Raw genomic sequence first — 23,470 nt, 5'->3', positions numbered from 1 at the left:
AATTGTGGAATTTGGGAATTGAAAATTATGGAATTTGGGAATTATGGAATTTGGAAATTGTGGAATTTGGGAATTATGGAATTTGGGAATTGTGGAATTTTGGAATTGTGGAATTGTGGAATTGTGGAATTTGGGAATTGTGGAATTTGGGAATTGTGGAATTTGGGAATTGTGGAATTTGGGAATTGTGGAATTTGGGAATTGTGGAATTTGGGAATTATGGAATTTGGGAATTGTGGAATTGTGGAATTGTGGAATTGTGGAATTGTGGAATTGTGGAATTGTGGAATTGTGGAATTTTGGAATTGTAGAATTTGGGAATTGTGTAATTTAAGAGTTGTGGAATTTGGGAATTGTGGAATTTGAGAATTGTGGAATTTGGGAATTGAAAATTGTGGAATTTGGGAATTATGGAATTTCGAAATTGTGGAATTTGGGAATTGTGGAATTTTAGAATTATGGAATTTTGGAATTGTGGAATTTGGGAATTGTGGAATTTTGGAATTGTGGAATGTGGGAATTGTGGAATGTGAAAATTATGGAATTTTAAAAATATTCCTCCAAAAACAGAATTAATAACCCAATTACCTTGGATTGTCAAAAAAAATTGAACAAAACACTTGTCAAAAATAAATCTAATAACTTTATAAAAAAACTATAAAAATAGTGGAAGATACAGTCACCAATGCAACATAGCCTGTCTAAAATCATAGCGAAAGGAAGTAGAGCTTCCTAAACGATCGTACAAGAAAACAGGAAACCAACAATACAGAGTGTCCCAGTAATCATCGTACAACCGGAAAGGGGCAGATTTCTCTCGAGCTATTAAGTTGCAATCGTAAAATGAAATTTCGTTGTGTTATATTAGAGAATATTCTCGATTTGAATATTCTCTTCAAGATATTTATCTCTGTCATGCAGAATACCTTACGAATTAATGAAAACCATAAATCAATGAATGCAATCGCTAATATCTCTAACGTGTATTATTAGTTCTTCATGATATTGATCACGGTATTCATTTATATTTCAACACAGTCGCCAGAAATCTGCAGGGAGACGCTGAGGTGGTCAATAAGGGATCAACACCTTCATTTATATTGCAAAATAATATTATTTCTGGCAATATTCTAGTTGTGATCAATTTTTTAATTTTGATTTACAAGTTTATTCGTTTTCAGATTTATAAAATTTTGTACTTTTTTATTTTTATATTTTTGGGGGTTTGAATGTATTGAGTTGTAAATTTTAAAATGCAGGAGTTTGGAAATAGGAACTTTCAGATTTATTGGATTTTGAGGTTACAAATGCAGAAGTTTTGAAATTTGTAGGTTAATAGGATTTTGAGATTAGAAATACACAAGCTTAGAAATTTTTAAATTTATAAACTTTTGAGGTTAGAAATTTACAAATATAGAAATTTGGATATTCCAAAATTTGCAAGTTCAGAAATTTACAAATTTAAAAATATACATATTAACCAACTAAAACTTGTAAATTCTAAACTCAACAAATCTCCATAAAATCATAAATGTACCCATTTAAAATAAAAAAAAAAGAGCAAGTTTGTTGCACCAATTTAAAATAAAGAAACAAACAAGTCTAAAAAATAATTGATCCCCAGTACTGAACTCTTCAAAAATCCAACAACCCCACAGTTCCCCAACGCCACAATTCATTCCGCTATCAAGAGTTATAATATTTCTATGAAATTCCATATATGTCTTTTACAGCAGGCAGTGTCAATTTATTATCGCTATTATCAACAATTACGAAACTGGCTCGAAACGGGTACAACTAAACGCGGTACGTGGCAATTAAGTTAGCACGCGTATAGCGAACACGCATGCACTGTCACGTAGCAAAATGTCGACAAGTGCGGTGCACAAAGTGGAACGGGTCCACCTATCATTTTTTCACCGGAGAAAAATAAAAACACCCCACGTTTCGATAACGCGATTTTTTCTCCGCTGAATCGATTGCCGTTCCTCGAGGTTCAACGTGTCGTAACGCGAGGCAACGTAATCAAGTCTTTTTCTCGTCGTTCAGGAAGCGTTCGAAAAGGTCGGCGGTTATCTGCTTGGAAACGCATCCATCTCGACACGATTTTACGTAGAGACCTATCATTTGTTCGTGGCTGTAGAAAATCGAAAATCGTACCGTGAACAAAAACTGTTGCTTTCGGAGATTGCAACTTATTTTATGTAATGGTGGGATTGAAAATTAAAACGATGGGGAATTGGTCGGAAGTTAGTCGAAGTTTTTTCATTTCTAATAGGTAAAATTTCTGAATATCTAAATTTGTCAAGAAGGCAATTTTCTACACTTCTATCAAAAATTTTCAAATTTCCATAAGACCTTTTTATACTTCCAGTTATTAAGCTTACAATTATCAAGCATGCAATTATCAGACCTCCGGTTATTAAGCTTGCAGTTATCAAACCTCCAATTATTAAGCTTACATTTATCAAGCTTATAATTGCCAGACGTCTAGTTATCAAGCTCAGAATAATCAAACCTCCAATTATCAAGCTTGCAGTTATCAAACCTCCAATTATTAAGCTTACAATTATCAAGCTTATAACTGCCAGACGTCTAGTCATCAAGTACAAAATGATCAAATATCCAATATCAAGCTTGCAGTTATCAAACCTCCAATTATTAAGCTTACAATTATCAAGCTTATAACTGCCAGACGTCTAGTCATCAAGCACAAAATGATCAAATATCCAATATCAAGCTTGCAGTTATCAAACCTCCAATTATTAAGCTTACAATTATCAAGCTTATAACTGCCAGACGTCTAGTTATCAAGCTCAAAATGATCAAACCTCCAATTATCAAGCTTGCAGTTATCAGACCTCCAACTATTGAGCTTGCAGTTATCAAACCTCCAATGGTTTATTACAAAAATTGATATTTAATAACAAAAATTATTATAAGTATAATATACATGTGTTTTGACAAATATGTATTACAGAAATATATGTATCATAAAAAATAATGAATAATAAAATTATTTATGGATGAAAACAAAGGGTGATCAGTTTATTTATGAGAACACACAGAAAGCGAAATTCCTAAGAAGAATAACAGAATATTTTAAGACACGTTTAATTAAATACAGTGAAAAGGAAACAATGACTACTAAATAGTTTTTCTATTAAAGAACATTAGGAGAATCGTATTACTGCTCTAATAACTTTCCAGCTGAATTTAAATCAATTATGTACGAGATAGTAGATACGTATGGTAGGTGAATAGAAAGTGAATAAAAACACGAGTTTCTTTTCTATGTTTAAGAAAGTAAAACTCGCATAATTTTGCTCGGAAAAACTATCAACATCTTCGTTAGACAATGAAATTACTTTTACGCTGGTAGGTCATGTATGTAGTCTATTAAAGGTCTTATAAGAAATATCTCAGCTTCTTACTTCATCATTTTTTTTGTCAACATGCAACTGTCGTGCATAATGTTATTTGTACATGTGTATGTATCCATGTAGGCAATTATCAGACCTATAGTTATTAAGCTTACAACTATCAAACTTTCAATTATCAAGATTGGCAGACCTTCAATTATCAAACTTACACTTGTAATTATCAAGCTTACACTTACCAGACTTTAGTCTGAATCAAGCTTATTATTATCAAGCTTACAATTATCAAATTTGCAATTATCAAGCTTGCAATTACCAGACCACCAGTTAGAAAACTTAAAACGATCAGACCTTCAATTATTAAGCGTTCAATTATCAAGCTTACACTTGTCAAACTTCCAGTTATCAAGCTTGTGATGATCAAATCTCCAATTATCAAGCTTGCAATTACCAGTCCTCCAGTTATTGAGCTTACAACTATCAAACCTTCAATTATCAAGATTAAAAGTATCAGACCTTTAATTATCAAACTTACACTTGTAATTATCAAACTTACACTTATCTGACTTTAGTCTGAATCAAGCTTATTATTATCAAGATTGCAATTATCAAATTTGCAATTATCAGACCTCCAGTTAGAAAACTTACAACGATCAGACCTTCAATTATTAAGCGTTCAGTTATCAAGCTTACACTTGTCAAACTTCCAGTTATCAAGCTTGTGATGATCAAATCTCCAATTATCAAGCTTGCAATTACCAGTCCTCCAGTTATTGAGCTTACAACTATCAAACCTTCAATTATCAAGATTAAAAGTATCAGACCTTTAATTATCAAACTTACACTTGTAATTATCAAACTTACACTTATCTGACTTTAGTCTGAATCAAGCTTATTATTATCAAGATTGCAATTATCAAATTTGCAATTATCAGACCTCCAGTTAGAAAACTTACAACGATCAGACCTTCAATTATTAAGCGTTCAATTATCAAGCTTACACTTGTCAAACTTCCAGTTATCAAGTTTAAGATGATCAAATCTCCAATTATCGAGCTTACAATTACCAGGCCCCTGGTTATCGAGCTTACAATTAACAGACCTCCAGTTATCGAACTTTCAATTAACGGACCTTCAATTATTAAGCTTGCAATGAAACTCCCAGCTATCAATGACACATTAACTCTTCAAAGTTCACATTTTAAAATCAAATCATCAGTCAACTCATATTAACACCAAAGCATAATTAATTACAATTAACCATATGTGATAACCATTCCTTCCATGTAAATTAGACATCGCGTGCGTGATAGTCGATCGAATAAGTCAAATATCGGCCCGACTTTTTAATTACAGTCGCCTTGTCCAGGTGCATTAAAATCGTTTCAACCGTAACGCGACGTTACAGTATCGATCACCGTAACTGGAAAAACCTGATGCAAAAAATGTCGATCGATCGGCCGCACTTTGATGCGTGTCCGACTGTTAATATCAACTTAGAATCGAACATGCGGTCAGGTGAAAGTATCCTATGATACGTATATTATGGAAACGCCGGCAAACGTTTGGAATCATATGTAGCAATGGTTCTCAACCTTCTCAATAATTTAGATTCTATCATTGCTAATTGTGCCTCCCATTATCGTCAAAAACAAGAAAACCACGATGTAAAGGTATAAATTGAAACGGAATTTCAATACGACAGCACGAAATGTTAGATTGCGTGAAAAACAGACAGTCATGTAAGGTTTTCAGCAAGCTACGAGTGCAGGATTCGTGTTACGAGTGAATCCGTTGAATCCAGTTCGTGAACAGCCAGCTAATTAGCTCGACTGAAGCTGGACGTAGGCATAAAACATTGTTTCCGACTGCGAAAGGGGAAAAGATCGAGGGACGATACGGGAACCGTAGGTAACCCGGCAGCAAAGGAAGTTCACGTCCCACCGTGCCAGATGTTATCTCAATTTATTCAGGGCTGCGATCATCGCGGAGATCTAGGGATCGTGCCGAGAGTTCTGTATTGTTTGCAGTTTTTTTAGAACAACTCAATAAAACTACATTTTCTTGAAAACAAAATGATAGCGCGAGGTGTGTGGAATTTCTGGTATAGTCTGGGTCTCAGACTTTGCTGCAGTTTGGAAGAAATTTCTGCTAGTACAACTTTACTGGATTCTGGAAGTTTTTCATTTTTTGGTTTATATATTTTCTGAGCTTTCAAGGTTTGAAGTTAGGTAATTTGGGAGGTGGATAATTATTTAGATACAGGATTGAATAGTTTGGATTAGACAGTTTGTAAATTAACAGATTTGCAAATTTAAAAATATACAAATCTTCAAATCTTTGAAGTACTAAATCTCCAAATCTTCAAATCCTCAAATTGAATAGTTTGGATTGGACAGTTTGTAAATTAACAAATTCACAAATTTAAAAATATACAAATCTCCAAATCTTTGAAGTACTAAACCGCCAATTCTTCAAATTCTCAAATCCTCAAATCTTCAAATCTCTACATCTCTTCAAATTTTTAAATCTCTAAATCCCTAAATTTCTAAACCTCTAAACCTCTGAATGTCCAAATCTCCAAATCTCCATGTCTTCAAATCACTAAATGTCCAAACGTCCAAATCTCTAAATCTCCAAATCTCCAAATTTCCAATTGTCCAAATCGCCAAATCCCCCAAAATTCCAAATCTCTAATTGTCCAAATCTCCAAATCTCCAAATTTCCAATTGTCCAAATCCCCCAAAATTCCAAATCTCTAATTGTCCAAATCTTCAAATCTCCAAATTTCCAATTGTCAAAATCCCCAAAAATTCCAAATCTCCAAATCTCTAATTGTCCAATTGTCCAAATTTCCAAATCTCCAATTGTCCAAATTTCCAAATCTCCAAATCTCCAAATCCCCATTTCTTCAAATCCTCCAATAACATTAATACACCCTTAATATTAGAATTCCTCTAGCTATTAATCCACAGGATGTTCTTCACAATGCAACAAGTATCGTTTACATAAAAAAAGATAAATGCAATGATGAAGGTAATAAATATTATAAACATGCGTCTACCAGAGCGTTAAATTCCGTGCCTCTTTGTTGCAACTGCATGAAATATAATTAATGATCAATATCTTAAGGGAGTCTATACATCACAATGCACTCATCTGGATATGTAATATCTGGCAGACAAAACATACGGTTTTTACAACGATACAACTACATTTTATTTTAAACTCCTCATGAAATTGAATAAAATTATTGCACTACATATTATACATACAATAATTTTATATATATATGTCATATAATATTTTATATTTCCTATGTTTTACTATATTTAGACATTATACAAAATGACAGTACTTAAGAATTTATCGCAAACAACGCAGGCCCATATAATGTGAGGCCATAAAACGTACACCAGTAAACCTTCGCAAATAAAATCCATATAAAAGTCATATAATCGTCGAAGAAGAGCACAAGCGAAAGAAGTAAATTGCGTTTGTTAGAGGAAGCAGTCGGTAGCGGATTGATTTGATCGATCATGCGGGCAAGGTTAGGAACGACGCATAATCCAGCGGAAATTCAGCCCGTAGGAACTGTCAGATCACCCGGAAGCACGCTCTCGAGAGTCGCAGATAGACAGAAGAAGGACTGCGACCATTTTAAAGAAATCCTCTCGCAGATCTTGTAGGTATTTCTTTTCGTCCCTCCTCTTTCCTTCGATTGTCTCTCGTCTTCCCGCGGTTCTCTCTTTCGCTCTGTTTTTCTTCGCTCGACTCGATTCCTGCTGAATTACTTTTCAGAGCCAGCCGGAAGAAACCTCGCAGACGGATCTGCAGTATTGTACCTCGAATTCGGCAATGGATGCACACGACGTATTTATACGTTTTTCTGTATGTATTGTTGGACTTGTTTGGGAATATGGAGTATGCTTTCATGTACTGATGGCAACCCATAAGTTGGTGAGTGGGGCTGAGGTTTAGTTCATAATTTAAAAATTTCAACATTTTGTTAAAATCTTTTCTAATAGGAAAGTTTCTGAATATTTAAATTTGTCAATTTTCAAGAGACAAATTTGTGCACTTTTAAATATTTAAACTTGTCAAGGAGGTTAATTTCAGCCATTCAAGCTTGCAATTATCAGACCTCCAATTATTTAGCTTGCAATTATGATACCTCCAATTATTAAATTTACAGTTATTAGATCTCCAGTTATCAAGCTTATAATTGCCAGACGTCCAATTATCAAAACGATAACATCTCCAATTATCAAGCTTGCAGTTATTAAACGTGCAATTATTGAGCTTGTAGTTATCAAACCTCCAATTATCAAGCTTACAATCATCAGATCTTCACAGATCTTCAATCATCAATCTTATGATTGCCAGACGTTCAGTTATCAAACTTAAAACGATCAAATCTCCAGTTATCAAGCTTGCAGTTATCAGACGTGCAATTATTGAGGTTCTAGTCATCAAACCTCCAATTATCAAGCTTATGAACATCAGATCTTCACAGATCTTCAGCTTATAATTGCCACACGTGCAGTTATCAAACTTAAAACGATAAAATGTCCAATTATTAAGCTTGTAGTTATGAGACGTCCAATTATCGAGCTTGCAGTTATCAAACCTCCAATTATCAAGCTTATAATCATCAAATCTTATAAAATCTCCAGTTATCAAGATTGCAGTTATCAGACGTCCAATTATCGAGCGTGCATTTATCAAACCTCCACTTATCAAGCTCACAATTATCAGATCTCGAATTATCAAGCTACTTGTCAGACAACAAATGTTCACGATTCAACTACAAACATTTACAATGGCCTTCTTTTACTTCGAATCACGCGCCAACTCGTGGGATGTCACCTATACTTCATACTGTACTACAATCAGTATTGAAACACGCGAAGATACAAATAGTGTGTTTTTAACGGCTAGAATTGATCGAAAGCGTGATATCGGAGAAGATATTTTAGTTAAATGATCGAATAATTGATATTCGTACATGTTTGCAGACGCAATTGTGGCAACCTCGTTTCAGACGGTGACTACCCTCCGAAATAAACGGGGATAAAGTAAATATTTTAAACAGACCGACGAATAGGACGAATTGATTAAAGAAAACTGTGTCATCGTTCCACTTTTATATTCGTTACCATTGATTAAATGTAAATTGCTGGTGGAAATCCGTAAGTGTCGGAACATTCGAATCGATGACCCGCCGCTTAAAAATTCGCTGCCTTTTATTATCAGAGTATTTTACTGAATAAAGTACACCTATCGAGTTCAGAATTCGAGCAACAGTTCTATGTTAAGAATTGGGTAGCCTACATTCGCTATCGCAGTTATCGAATGTCTTATTGATCATTTATAGACAATTTAGAATCTTCTACGCGTTAAAAATGCAGGAGATTTTGTTTTCCAGATATTTCTGAATACGGTTTCAATTTCTTGGATGGAGTTGACGAGGATTGAATATAAATGCTTTACTATTGACATAAATAATCGAAAAGTCGATTGCCATTTAATCGAAAATAATTGAAGATCACAAATGAAAAGATCACAAAAACAAAGATTGTCACAAATGATCTTGTTTTTGACAGAACCTAAAAATACCATAAATTACTATGAAATACCATGAATTATCTTGAAGGGCCTCAAGAAATATCTCAAACTTGAACTACTAACTTAAACCACCCAAAGAAGTAAAAGTAACCAAAGAACAAATTAAAGAACCCAACCTAACAACAAACATCACCCACCTAGAACAAAACAGCTATTCAAACAAAGTGTCGAAATTCATCGATTGATGTTGACAGCGCAAACCGATTGTTCATAGGATCAGACCGGAAGTAGGGGATGGTGTCCAGTAGGCAATTACGTTAATCGCAGCTGTGTGGCCTAAAACATAATCAGGAAGGGTGGGAAATGATGTATGGACACGTCCAGTTATGTGCTCGCGACGTAGCTCAGTCGAACCCGATGGAAGTGCGGAAACGTGCAAAAAGCCGACCGACCTTGTTCCACTTCCGTTGAAGCTTTAGGGAACGAGCTTACTTGTGTAAATGCTACACAACACGTGCACCAGCCGCGGTCGAGCCGTTTCGTTATGTAATCGTTTCGTTATGTATACAGGTCGTTTCAGAATTGAAAGCTGCCTTGGAGCTGGCATTCTGATGGCTGCCTTTATTAAACGTCGTAGGAGAGTTTGGTTGAAGTGGAATTGGAGGTAGATGGGTAGCTAGTAGATAGGTAGGTATAGGAGATAGGTAAGTAGTAGATAGGTAGCTAGTAGATAGGTAGCTAGTAGATAGGTAGCTAGTAGATAGGTAGCTAGTAGATAAGTAAGTATAGGAGATAGGTAAGTATAGGAGATAGGTAAGTAGTAGATAGGTAGCTAGTAGATAGGTAAGTATAGGAGATAGGTAAGTAATACATAGGTAGCTGGTAGATAGGTAGCTAGTAGATAGGTAAGTATAGGAGATAGGTAAGTAATACATAGGTAGCTGGTAGATAGGTAGCTAGTAGATAGGTAGCTAGTAGATAGGTAGCTTGTAGATAGGTAAGTAATAGATAGGTAGCTGGTAGATAGGTAGCTAGTAGATAGGTAAGTAGTAGATAGGTCGCTAGTAGATAGGTAGCTAGTAGATAGGTAAGTATAGGAGATAGGTAAGTAATACATAGGTAGCTGGTAGATAGGTAGCTAGTAGATAGGTAGCTTGTAGATAGGTAAGTATAGGAGATAGGTAAGTAATAGATAGGTAGCTGGTAGATAGGTAGCTAGTAGATAGGTAGCTAGTAGATAAGTAAGTATAGGAGATAGGTAAGTATAGGAGATAGGTAAGTAGTAGATAGGTAGCTAGTAGATAGGTAGCTAGTAGATAGGTAGCTAGTAGATAGGTAGCTAGTAGATAGGTAGCTAGTAAATAGGTAGCTAGTAGATAGGTAGCTAGTAGATGGGTAGCTAGTAGATAGGTACCTAGCAGATAGGTAGCTAGTAGATAGGCAGCTAGTAGATAGATAACTGGCACGTAGATAACTAGTAGATAGGTAGCTAGTAGATACGTAGCTAGCAGATAGGTAATTAGGACAATAATACATTGGCAGATAGCTAGTAGACAAGGTAGATTGCTGCTAATGCAAGGTGAGATAGGCAGATAGTAATACAGAGCTAACTAGAGGGTAGCTAATTAGTAGCTAGCTAGTTGGTACTATAGGAATAGATAGATAGCCAACTAGTAGTATATGAGTAGATGGTTAACTAGTACTACAGGGTAAGATAATAGACAGATGGCTAACTGTTTGCTCATAGGTAGATAGCCAGTACTACAGGGGAGGATAGCTAACTAATAATACTGAGCTAACTAACAGATAACTAACTAGTACTAGAGGAATAGATAGATGGCTAACTGGTAGTATATGGGTAGATAGTCAGCTAGTATTACAAGGTGAGATAGCTAACTACTAATACAGAGCTGACTATGTAGCAGATAGCCAACTAGTGGGACAATAGTTAGCTAGTGGGTAAATAGTTAGCTAGCAATATAAGATAAGGTAGCTAACTTGTAATACAGGATCAGGCAGCTAACTACTCATACACAGTTAAATAGCTAACTAAGTATACAAGGTTAGATATCTGATGAGTAATACAGAACTAACTACCAGATAGCTAACTAGTAGGATAAGGGTAGACATATTAGCTAGCAATACAGGGTATGGTAACTAACTAGTAGTACAGAGTTGTTAAGCTAACTACTCATACAACGTTAGACAGCTAATAGTACAGACATAAATAGCTAACTAGTAAAATAAAGATAGATAGCTACCCAGTAACACAGAATTAGATAGCTAACTATTAATACAAAGTTAAACAGTCAAAGACAAGTACCATACAAAGTGGTCTACACATGAACCAAATAAAACCTGTACATAATATTCAAGCAAACCATATTCACAAAATTTTTCTGAGTAATTCACCAGTAAATTATGATGCATTCTGACACTTGAAACACCTGGACACTTGAAACACCTTGAATTTAGGTCACTTTGAAGTGACCTTAAAGTAACCTTGACGTTATTAACTTTGAACCTTGAAGAACCTTATTAACCTTGAAGTTATTAAAATTGTGAATGATGTTCCAGTCAAATGATCCTTGCATTATTATAAATTATCCTTTTATTTAAATAAATAACTATAATTATATTTGAGATATTTCAATAGAGGATTCCTCCAGTAGAAACCATTCCTCCAGTAGCTTGATTTTCATCTCCATCTCCGGTTCAAAGTGTGGCGAGCTGTATTTTCGTTTGATATATTATTTTCTCGCCGAGTCTGTGGAAACCATCTCTCTTTGACAGCTCTCCAAAAGTAAAAGTTCAGTACTTTCTTAGTGTACGTTCCTTCCTCCTCCTCGTCTCGTTACTTTTAATTATTTCCACGAGGTATTCGTCTACACGTGTACATAGATTAAAAGAGAAATATGTACACGAAATCTCAAGGCTACAGGGATGTATAAGGTAAGAAATACGAGTAATTGAAAGTTCGAACAAAAAGCGTCGACCTATTCACGCGGTTTCTGACATGATGTTAAGGCGTTTGGGGAACTTGGTGATGATAGACACTATGATGATGTTTATTTTGTTTAAAGGAGGTATTGGAAGAGTGTTTAACAGAGATATTAGGGATTTGAGGATCAATGGATATGACGATCTGGAGATTTGTTGATTTAAATGGTTGGAGATGAGGTTGGTAAACAAAGGACAAAAGAGGATTAGGAATTTATGGACCTGGGAATTTGGGGAAATGTGAGTTTGGAGATATTTGAAATTTGGGGTGGGTGGAATTTGGGGATCTAGGGATATGGCAAGGTAAGGATTCGGTGGTCTATCTGGGAAGATAGGAGTTTGTGTGATCTACAATTTTTGGGGTATGGAAATTTTGGATTTTGCAATTTGGACACTTAGGGATTTGGGGAAGTAGAGATTCGGGAATGTAGGAATTTGGGAAGATAGGGATTTGGGAATTTAGGGATTCGGGAAGATAGGGACTTGGGAAAATAGGGATTTGGAGATTTAGGGATCTGAAGATGTAGGGATTTAGGAAGATAGGGATTTGCTGATTTAGGGATTTAGGGATTTAGGGATTTAGGGATCTGGAGATGTAGGAATTTGAGAAGATAGGGATTTGGGGATTTAGAAATCTGCGGATGTAGGGATTTGACGTAGGGATTGGAACCTGTAGGGATTTGGGAATATAGGGATTTTGGGATTTGGAGATCTGTGAATATAGAGATTTATAGAGCTACAGAATTTAAGATCTGAGAATTGAGGCGCATAGCAATTAGTTAATTTTGCAATTTGGGGATGTAGCTACTTAGAGACATAGGTATTTGGAGGTACAGGGATTTAAGGATATAGGAATTTGTGGTGCTGCAGAATTTGGAGATCTGAGGATTAGAGGACATTTTGTGAATTTTGCAATTTGGGTATATAAATACTTCAGGGTTTAAAATTTGGAGATCTAGGGATTTGAGGCTATAAGAGTTTGGGAATTGATTGATTGATTGATTGATTTTATATGGGCCTCGACTGCTATGATCATTAGCCCAGTTTGGGAACATAAATATACGAAAATCAAACAATTTGACGCTCTAAAAATTTGCTAATCTATTAAACCTTAAAAAATCTGAATATTCAAAAATTTCCAAAATTCCAAATTTTCAAATCTCTCAAAAATTTATCAAATGTAAAAGCTTGAAAATGTTGCAACCTCAAAAACATCAGAGTTAAAATATCAAAAAAATTGTCAAGTGCACATATATGCTTTGTCCAGAGTAAATGCCCGTTGCAACAGAGTGTACACGTCACTCTGCATGTCCTTTTTTTTCAAGACGCAACATTGAAATGTTGTCGCGCGAGAACCCGTCCTATTCAGCGAGCAGCTGTGAAATAATATATCGAGGCCAGGAAGGATCTTCGATCGCGAGAGTAACGAGCGTTTAACTACGGCTTTGGCTTAGGAATGCCAACGGATCCTTTTTCATCCTTGAATTAACAAGGACACTGTTGAAGGGAGGAAGTCAAGAAGGGCCGGAATGCGGCCGACAATGTACTGTCACGTACCGAAGTTACTTTAACGCACCTACACGGACGCAACTTTGAAAACAGCCTTTATAGAAACGGAAACGGATTATTTCAGTCGAGTACAATTTGTGTTACAATAAATATTTATTCTCAATGATAAAATTTTAATTTTGCTCTTCTGGGAATAGAAATTTTGGTTTTGGAAGATTTGGAATTTAATTGAATTTTTTTGTTTAGTTCAACTCTGCTGTGTTTGTTTAATTAATTTTATTTATTTAGACAATTTTACTTGTATCAATTAATTTTATTTATTTAGGCAATTTAAATTATTTTAATTCATTTTATATATTTAGACAATTTTATTTATTTTAATTAATTTTATTTATTTAGACAATTTTACTTGTTTCAATTAATTTTATTTATTTAGACAATTTTACTTGTTTTAATTAATTGTATTTGTTTAGAGAATTTATCTTATTTTAATTCATTTTATGTATTTAGACAATTTTATTAATTTTAATTAATTTTATTTATTTAGACAATTTTACTTGTTTCAATTAATTTTATTTATTTAGACAATTTTACTTGTTTTAATTAATTGTATTTGTTTAGACAATTTATCTTATTTTAATTCATTTTATGTATTTAGACAATTTTATTTATTTAGACAATTTTACTTGTTTCAATTAATTTTATTTATTTAGACAATTTTACTTGTTTTAATTAATTTTATTTATTTAAACAATTTATCTTATTTTGATTCATTCTATGTATTTAGACAATTTTATTTATTTTAATTAATTTTATTTATTTAGACAATTTATTATAATAAATTTATTTGACATAATTATGTGCATTTACAAAATTCAGTCCTACATTCTAAAATAAATTAAATTCATTAAATTGTTAAATAAATATTAAAATGTTAAATATCACATTAGCTTGAAATTTTTACATATACCATAGATAATCAATAAAATCAATATAATCGAAGACATCGTGATTTTGCTAAGATTAGACTTCTTACCCCAAATAAAAATCCCAGTTACATCAGCGCTATCATTTCATCTTATACACGATGTTGCAACATTCTAAAAGGTTGCGAAATATGTTGAATACAAGCCGACAACTGTAAAAATCCACAAACGCGAGAGATGTTCAGTTAGCCGTAACATTTCGCGCATCTGAAACTTTTTTTTCCCGCGAATTATTCAAGCGCAACTCCGCGGTGGTTTTTTTTACTCGCCAATGGAAACTCGAGCTTTACGCCACGCATAATGAGAGGAAAAATAATGAAAATAACGCTCTGGTAAAATTATTTCTCTCCCTCGTCGGAATGAATCGTAAATACACCCGATTAAATGTGTACCTGATCCACTATTGTGTACCGCGATTACGGGAAACTTGGGTACACCGAGAAGATGGATCGTTGATTCCCATCGTTACCATTTTAGATCGTGAGATCAAGACCTCGTCCTTATTCGTGTCGCGATTTGATGATCGTTAATGAATGCTGCCTCGAGAGCCTGGTTGAATTAATTCAATTGATGCCTTAGGTTTGTAACACTGATCCTATTTGTAGAGTTTCGTTTATGGAGATTGGAGGGTTCTGTGATTGTTGGGTTACGAGCTTTTACAAAATTCAGATTTCAGAGCTTGGGATATGGATTTGGAGGTTTGGAGATTTTATAGGTTAAAGGTTTGAAAGTTTGAAGATTTGGAGGTTTAAAGGTTTGAAAGTTTGAAGATTTGAAGGTTGGTAGGTTTGAAGACTTCAAAGTTTGAAGGTTTGAAGATTTGGAGATTTGGAGATTTGGAGATTTGGAGATTTGGAGGTTTGGAGATTTGGAGATTTAGAGATTTGGAGATTTGGAGATTTGGAGATTTAGAGATTTGGAGATTTGGAGATTTGGAGATTTGGAGATTTAGAGATTTAGAAATGTGGAGATTTGAAGATTTGGAAATTTGGAAATTTGGAGATTTGGAGATGTGGAGATGTGGAGATGTGGAGATGTGGAAATGTGGAGATGTGGAGATTTGGAGATGTGGAGATGTGGAGATGTGGAGATGTGGAGATGTGGAGATGTGGAGATATACAGATGTGGAGATATGGAAATTTGGAGATATGGAGATTTGGAGATATGGAGATTTGAAGGTTTGAAGGTTTGAAGATTTGAAAATATCAAGGTTTGAAGACTTGAAGATTGGAAGGTTTGAAGATGTGTATGTGTGAAGATGTCAAAGTTCGAAGGTTGAACTGTTTGAAGTTGTGTAAGTCTGCAAGTTTAAAGGTTTGAAGATGTGAAGGTGTGAAAGTGTCAAAGTTTGAAGATTTAACTATTTGAAGGTTTGCAAGTCTACAAGTTTAAATATTTAAAGATGTGTAGGTGTGAAGATGTCAAAGTTTGAAGGTTCAACTGTTTGAAGTTGTGTAAGTCTACAAATTTGAAGGTTTGAAGATGTGAAGGTGTGAAAGTGTCAAAGTTTGAAGATTTGACTATTTGAAGGTTTGAAAGTCTACAAGTTTGAATATTTAAAGGTGTGTAGGTGTGAAGATGTCAAACTTTTAAGGTTGAAGTGTTTGAAGCTTTGTAGGTCTACAAATTTGAAGATTTGAAGTTGTATAGATGTGAAGATGTCAAAGTCTGAAGGTTTGAAGGTGTAGTACCACAAATTAGTATCCAAACTCCTAAATCTCCTAATCTCCTCAAAACTTCCACAACTAAAAAACAATTCCCACATTCCCAAAAAGATGCCCAGCCACCTCAAAAAAAAATAAAACACATACCCGTCACCAGATGAAGCCTCGCCAGGACCATCACAGCCACGACGACACACGGTCCCATCCTCGAGAGCAAAGAAAGCGTTCCTGTTGATCGCCTCATGTTCACTCTTCCTTCTTCTTCTTCACGGTTTACCCTCGCACATGTCTGAAATTATTTACGGTGAATGATCGACTGAGGAACGCCGTGAACGCGGCGCAGCGTGACGCATCGCGCTCGTCGAACGCATCCCGCACGTAAAAGCGCATTCGCGACCGAATCGTCTTTTCTTCCGACGAGAAGAAACAGCCGTTCTAACGAGTAATTAAGCTTGGATGGGTAGGGATAACGGTCGAAGTCGCCATAGAAAACGATGCAAGTCGGCCCCGAGGCGTAACAGTGTTTGCGTCGAGAGGGAAGCGGCCAGGCCGACGCGTTTGCCGTGCAATTAAGTTCAAGTTAAAGAGAAAGCACCGACGGACGGTATGTCGTGTTAATTGTTCCCGACGGTGAAATTGTGTAAATGTGCAGGGCGCGGGAACAGGGACGCGAGCGAAAACGAAATTATCCCTGCATGAGTCTGCTACCGGAGCTGCTGTTTTCGGAAATGGTGGATTTTATCTTTTTTCGCAAATTTTCTTGCTTTGAATACTTTATCTCGTAATTTATTGAGTGTGATTTTTGGGAGAGTGAAAACTTTTTGTATGTAGGCTTTTACTTATTCTTGTAGTAACCTGTTTTGCATATTTTTTGAAAGAGTTTCTTGTTATATATTATCCTTGTTGATGTGTTCAAAATCGCATCAACTACTTATGCATATTTTTATGACTTTTTCACTTACTATTATAACAGCTTCCTTTACATATTCTGATTATTTTTTTACTTATTCTTGTAATAACCTGCTTTGCATATTTTTTGTAAGAGTTCCTTGTTACTTGTTCTTCTTTCTAGATTGATGTCCAAAGTCATATTAGCTAATTGTATATATTATACCTGATTTTTATTTATTTTTATAATACCTTCCTTTTATATATTCTGATTATTTTTTTATATATTTCAGTAATAGCCTTTTTTGCATAATTTTATAAGAGTTCCTTGCTACTTGTTCTCCTTTTTAGATTAATATTTATAGTCGTATTAACAACTTGTATATATTATACCTGATTTTTACTTCTTCTTATAATAACTGGATTTTATATATTCTTTAATAGCCTGTTTTGCATATTTTTGTAAGATTTTCTTGTTATATACTCTCCTTGTTTACTGTCACTCGGTTATTTGTACATATATTTATACCTAATTTTTAATTATAATAGCTTTCTTTTAAATGTTCTTATTATTCTTTACATATTCTATCACACCTAAAATAAAATGTAAGAAGGCTTTTATTGACAAAAAAAAGTTAGGAAATGTGTATCAAGTATTTCATTTCCTTAAGTGAGCGTAGAATTCCAAACCCCTGCGTCCGCCATGTTGGATTTTTATGCGCATGCGCCCCTGTAACCTCAACGCTATTCTTTACGAAGTTTTTAAACTTGTAAAACGTTGCAATTATAAATAAATAAACAAACGATAAAACATAATTAAATTTACACTTTATCTCAAGAAAACATTGATTTTAAAGAAAAGTATGTGAATAAATAAAGCAGTACGAATCTTATAATTGTTTCTGGCAATAATAAGAAACTGTGTATTATAACTGTGAATAATGAGGACCAATGTAAGTACTGTTCCTACAATAATAAGAATATAATTAATTATATGTAAAACTATGTATTTCTTGCAGAAATAAGAAACTACATAACTATATCTTTCACAATGATAAAAAAGCTATAAATGTAATCTCGCAATTCTCACAATAACAAGAAATTTAACTTAACTTTTTACTACAACGAATATATCTTTCACAACACTACAAAACTATATGTAACCTTGTAATTATATTTCATAATAATAAAAAACTACATAAATTATTTCTTACAACAATAAAAAACAATATAACATGTCGTACAATAATAAAATACAATAAAAATGTGACAATTATATCTTATATCAATAAAAACCTTGTCAACTAACTTGATATTTCAATGTTAACTGTTTTACTAAAACAGTAGACTGTCTCAAACGCACTAGTCAAATTCAGTTCGTCAGAAAATCTCAGTGGAAAAGAAGGAATGTTAAAAACTTAGCGACAGTTTATCATAGACAATCTGTGTCGAAGTTTTTGCACGCTACGATTTCACTTTCGACGGTGCCGGTAACCGTAACTCGAACAAATTGCCATTACGCGAATCGTGACTGTCAATCAATTCGATCTACTGCGGAGGATCTCACAGTGGATCGAGAACCTATCGCAAAAGAAATCTTCTTTGATCGTCGACTCGATTTAACCATCCACGACACGTTTTAATTGACACTCGTAATGGACTTTCCTTTTTTGCTCGCGGTTTGTTTAAAGCGAAACACGCTTCCGTGTGAAGAACGCTTTAGTTTTGAGACTGTGATTGATGAGATAAGTGATATGAGATGAATGAGGTTGAATGACGTTACTCTTTTTTGGTTCAAAGGTTTCGGGGAGGTTTGATGACTGTAGTGAGGACTTTATTTTGAATTTGTTTATTTGGACAAATTTAGAGTTTGTGTTTTTAGAAATTTTTGAAGTTGAGAATTTTTTTATTTGTGAGTTTCTAAGTTTGTAAATTTTTATACTTGCAGAATTTGTCAATTTGTGCATTTTTAAATTAGTACATTTTTGAATTTATGAATTTCTGAACTTGCACATTTTTAATTTCAAATGTAAATTTTCTGCAATTTTAATTCTCTTTTCTTGAACTTAATTGGCAAGATTTTTCAATATATTCTATCTCAATTGCAGAAAAAAATCATAATGCTGTTTCGAGAATCAAATTAATTTTTAATTGTGGCTTGTAATAATCAGATTTGTACAAGAAAATTCGTACGATAAATAATAGGAACAATTAAACTTATTACTTTAATATCAGGGTACGCTATGATTGCGGTACGTTTCGAATAAATCAGCAATGTGTAAATCATTAAAATGTATAAAATGTGTGTGTGTATTGTACTTAATGACTTCCTTCCACAACAAGGGTGCAAATAAAAGATCGCTTGCACAAATTATTTAGAGACATCGACGCAAATTGAACGTTATTTCCTACTTCCGCTGTGTTGAGTAATGGAAAGTGGTATCGGTATCTTCTGTAATCTACAAATCGATGAAACATTTAATAATATTAATACGAAAGAGTAGATATAACAAGAGACGACACTGGAGAAAGAAACCCACCTCCTAGAGAGAAGAGGACCAATTTAAATGCCCAAATCAAAAGAATCGGGAATGCGCATGCGCACAGTGTATAAGTATGGCGGTCGAAAAAGAATAGTTTAAACCTGCATATTCACCAATAATTTATTTGTAATAAATATTTTGTCATATCTCTGTAACACATTCATCTGTAATTTCTTGTGATATATAGTTTTTCATTTTCTTAGAAGTTATTTGTAATAATCATTTCCGTAATATATATTCTTCAAATATATTTTGTAGAGGAATCATTTTTATTCTTTTCTTTTTCAACTTTTCAACGCCGCAAAATTGGTAAAAGTACCTCGAAAGACAATATTATATATAGAAAATTTATTGCAAATATATTCCAAATTATTGGGGGTTGACATGAAGGTAGATTTGCTCGATTTAAATTTCCCGCTCGTTTGTACAACTAATTTAAAGGGATAGCGTTTTCGAGAGATCAAAGGTGAAAACAGAGAGTGTCGCCTTTGGTTTATTTTTTGGTGATACTTGTATTGATACTGATATTGATACTGATATTGATACTGATATTGATACTGATATTGATACTGATATTGATACTGATATTGATACTAATATTGATACTGATATTGATACTGATATTGATACTGATATTGATACTGATATTGATACTGATATTGATACTGATATTGATACTGACATTGATACTGATATTGATACTGATATTGATACTGATATTGATACTGATATTGATACTAATATTGATATCTGATATTGATATTGATACTGATATTGATATCTGATATTGATACTGATATCGATACTGATATCGATACTGATATTGATACTGATATTGATATTGATATTGATATTGATACTGATATTGATACTGATATTGATACTGATATTGATACTGATATTGATACTGATATTGATACTGGTATTGATACTAATACTAATACTAATACTAATACTAATACTAATACTAATACTAGTATTAAAAGCACAGTCTCTCGAACCGAAAATACTAATGCTAAAAACACAGTCTCTCAAACACAAAAGACTAATACTAATCAACTTAACCAACCCTAATTCTTATTTTATCCGCTAAAATAATCCTTGAAGCATTAAAAAAATTATTTATGAATCTGTCCCAGTAAAATTAAGTAAGACAACTGACATTTAAACTGGAGTGTGTTATGTAAATGTCTCTTTTTTTAGGACATGTTTCAAGCACCGTTTCACTTATACTTTTTATTGTAGACTAATTTTGGTGAAGCGGAAGATTTGATCAGACTCGCTCCTAGATGCGAATTAACAAGATGTGGAACATTAAAGCCTGCAATTTAATAACCATGGACTTTCTCGGTGTTTTGTAAGGTCTTACAAAAGTGAAACTGTGGTGTCGGTGAATTTTGACCTTCGAATCTGCAGATCAAGGATTTTGAAAATCGGAAAATCGAATAATTTGGAAAATTAGGAAGTTGGAAATTTAGAAATTTGGAAGTCCAGAAATTTATTAAGGTTGGAATTAAGGAATTTTAGAATTTGAAGATTAAAAGATTGACTAATCTGGAAATTTGCAAAATTAGGAAATTTTAAATTTAAAAAATTGGCAAGTAGAAAATTTGAAAATTCGAAAACAAAAATTTAGAAATTTAAAAAATTATATATTTCTCTGACAAATATATCAATTCAAAATGAAACTAAAAATCTTTCAACAATAACCTAACCAAATGAAAGCAACAAAAGACGATAATTATAACAATTGAATAAAAAAAACTCTACAAAATATCTTCCTCAAAAATTCTCCCATACATTTTTCCTTTTTTACCATTTTTTTAATTTTACAGTTTTACATCTTTATTTCTTTCAGTAGCTATAATAAAGATTTTTAACAATGTTCTCACATTATCATTTCATATTCCTTCATAATCCCTTAAACAACGTCTATTATCCCTTGAATAAATCATCAACTTCCTATCTTTCTAGAAATCCCTATGCACCTTATCTCGCCTAGTTTTCCGCAGCTAATAAATTCAGTTCATGAGAACCAAATCACAGGAGCATCGTATCCCACGAACATTCCACCCGCGTTAGAATCATGATACCGCTTGAATCACTATGCTTGACCTTGATAAAGAACCAGTGCCGGGTTAACAACCTTAGGGACCCTATATTTAAGAATTTGACAATTTGGGGATTTGGAGATTGGGAGATTTAGATATTTGAAAACTTGATAATTTGGGGATATTAATATTGGGACATTTAGGAATTTGGAGAATTTTACACTACGGTGTTTGACAATTTGGCAATTTGGGAATTTGGCAATTTGGGAATTTGGCAATTTGGGAACTTGACAATTTGGGAATTTGACAATTTGGGAATTTGGCAATTTGAGAATTTGACAATTTGGAAATTTGACGATTTGGAAATTTGACGATTTGGGAATTTGACAATTTGGGAATTTGACAATTTGGGAATTTGACTATTTGGGAATTTGATAATTTGGGAATTTGACAATTTGGAAATTTGACGATTTGGGAATTTGACAATTTGGGAATTTGACAATTTGGAAATTTGACAATTTGGGAATTTGACAATTTGGAAATTTGGCAATTTGGGAATTTGGCAATTTGGGAACTTGACAATTTGGGAATTTGACAATTTGGAAATTTGACAATTTGGGAATTTGACAATTTGGGAATTTGACAATTTGGGAATTTGACAATTTGGGAATTTGACTATTTGGAAATTTGACGATTTGGGAATTTGACAATTTGGGAATTTGACAATTTGGGAATTTGACAATTTGGGAATTTGACAATTTGGGAATTTGACAATTTGGGAATTTGACAATTTGGAAATTTGACAATTTGGAAATTTGACAATTTGGGAATTTGACAATTTGGGAATGTGACAATTTGGAAATTTGACAATTTGAAAATTTGACAATTTGGAAATTTGACAATTTGGGAACTTGACAATTTGGGAATTTGACAATTTGGAAATTTGACAATTTGGGAATTTGGCAATTTGGGAATTTGACAATTTGGGAATTTGATAATTTGAAAATTTGAGAATTTGAAAATTTGACTATTTGGGAATTTGACAATTTGGAAATTTGACAATTTGAAAATTTGACAATTTGGAAATTTGACAATTTGGGAATTTAACAATTTGGAAATTTGACAATTTGAAAATTTGACAATTTGGAAATTTGACAATTTGGGAATTTAACAATTTGGAAATTTGACAATTTGGGAATTTGACGATTTGGGAATTTGACAATTTGACAATTTAGGAATTTCACAGTTTGGGAATTTGACAATTTGGAAATTTAGGTATTTAGAAATTTGGCAACTTCGGGATTTAGGTATTTGGTAATTTGGTATTTTGAATATTTAGAACTATGAGGTTTGGAACTTTGAGAATCTGGGGATTTAGGTGTTTGAAAATTTAGGGATTTGAATATTGGGAAATTTAGCTATTCGGAAATTTGGAAATCTGGGTATTTAGGTATTGGAAAATTTAGGTATTTGGAAATTTGAAAATTTTTCTGAAAGTATCCTACATAAAAAAACTTGAGCAATTCCTGAAAACTTTCCCATCTTGATACAGTACATTCTATATATATATTTTGAGCATATTCCTCTCTTAATCCAGCACTGTAAAGATCCGATTCCGCGAGAGGCGTTCGCGCCAAGTGCGAAGAAGATAGCCCGAGTGAAACACCGAACCTACTTTAGAGTGGCTAAGGAATGAAAGCCGTATAAATTTCCAGGCGTTTCCAAGTGCAAGGACGCTGCGCAACGCTTTCTACTAAGACGACACGATCCGATTACCGGGAACCAGGATAACAGAGGTGGCACGACAATCGGATACGCTGCTTTAAGCGAATTCTTTGCAGGGATTATTATCAGCGATCCCGTTCTGCTCGTCCCTCAACG

General features: G+C 33.7%; 1 protein-coding gene across 5 annotated transcripts in view; it reads right to left on the bottom strand.

The window, feature by feature from the left end:
• Cad89D (cadherin 89D) overlaps nt 1–23,470 on the bottom strand; it is a 96,552-nt gene that overhangs the window by 41,464 nt on the left and 31,618 nt on the right. For all 5 annotated transcript variants that reach the window (XM_076539364.1, XM_076539363.1, XM_076539365.1 and 2 more), the window contains exon 2: nt 16,255–16,396. In XM_076539364.1, coding sequence (XP_076395479.1) covers nt 16,255–16,351 — 97 coding nt within the window. In that variant the 5' untranslated portion in view covers nt 16,352–16,396. The remainder of the gene's footprint in view (nt 1–16,254; nt 16,397–23,470) is intronic.

Source organism: Megachile rotundata, chromosome 13 (assembly GCF_050947335.1).
Source record: "Megachile rotundata isolate GNS110a chromosome 13, iyMegRotu1, whole genome shotgun sequence".
Lineage (NCBI taxonomy): Eukaryota > Metazoa > Arthropoda > Insecta > Hymenoptera > Megachilidae > Megachile > Megachile rotundata.
Note: the sequence above shows the minus strand (reverse complement) of the source record. Positions and strands in the feature narration are given on the sequence as shown.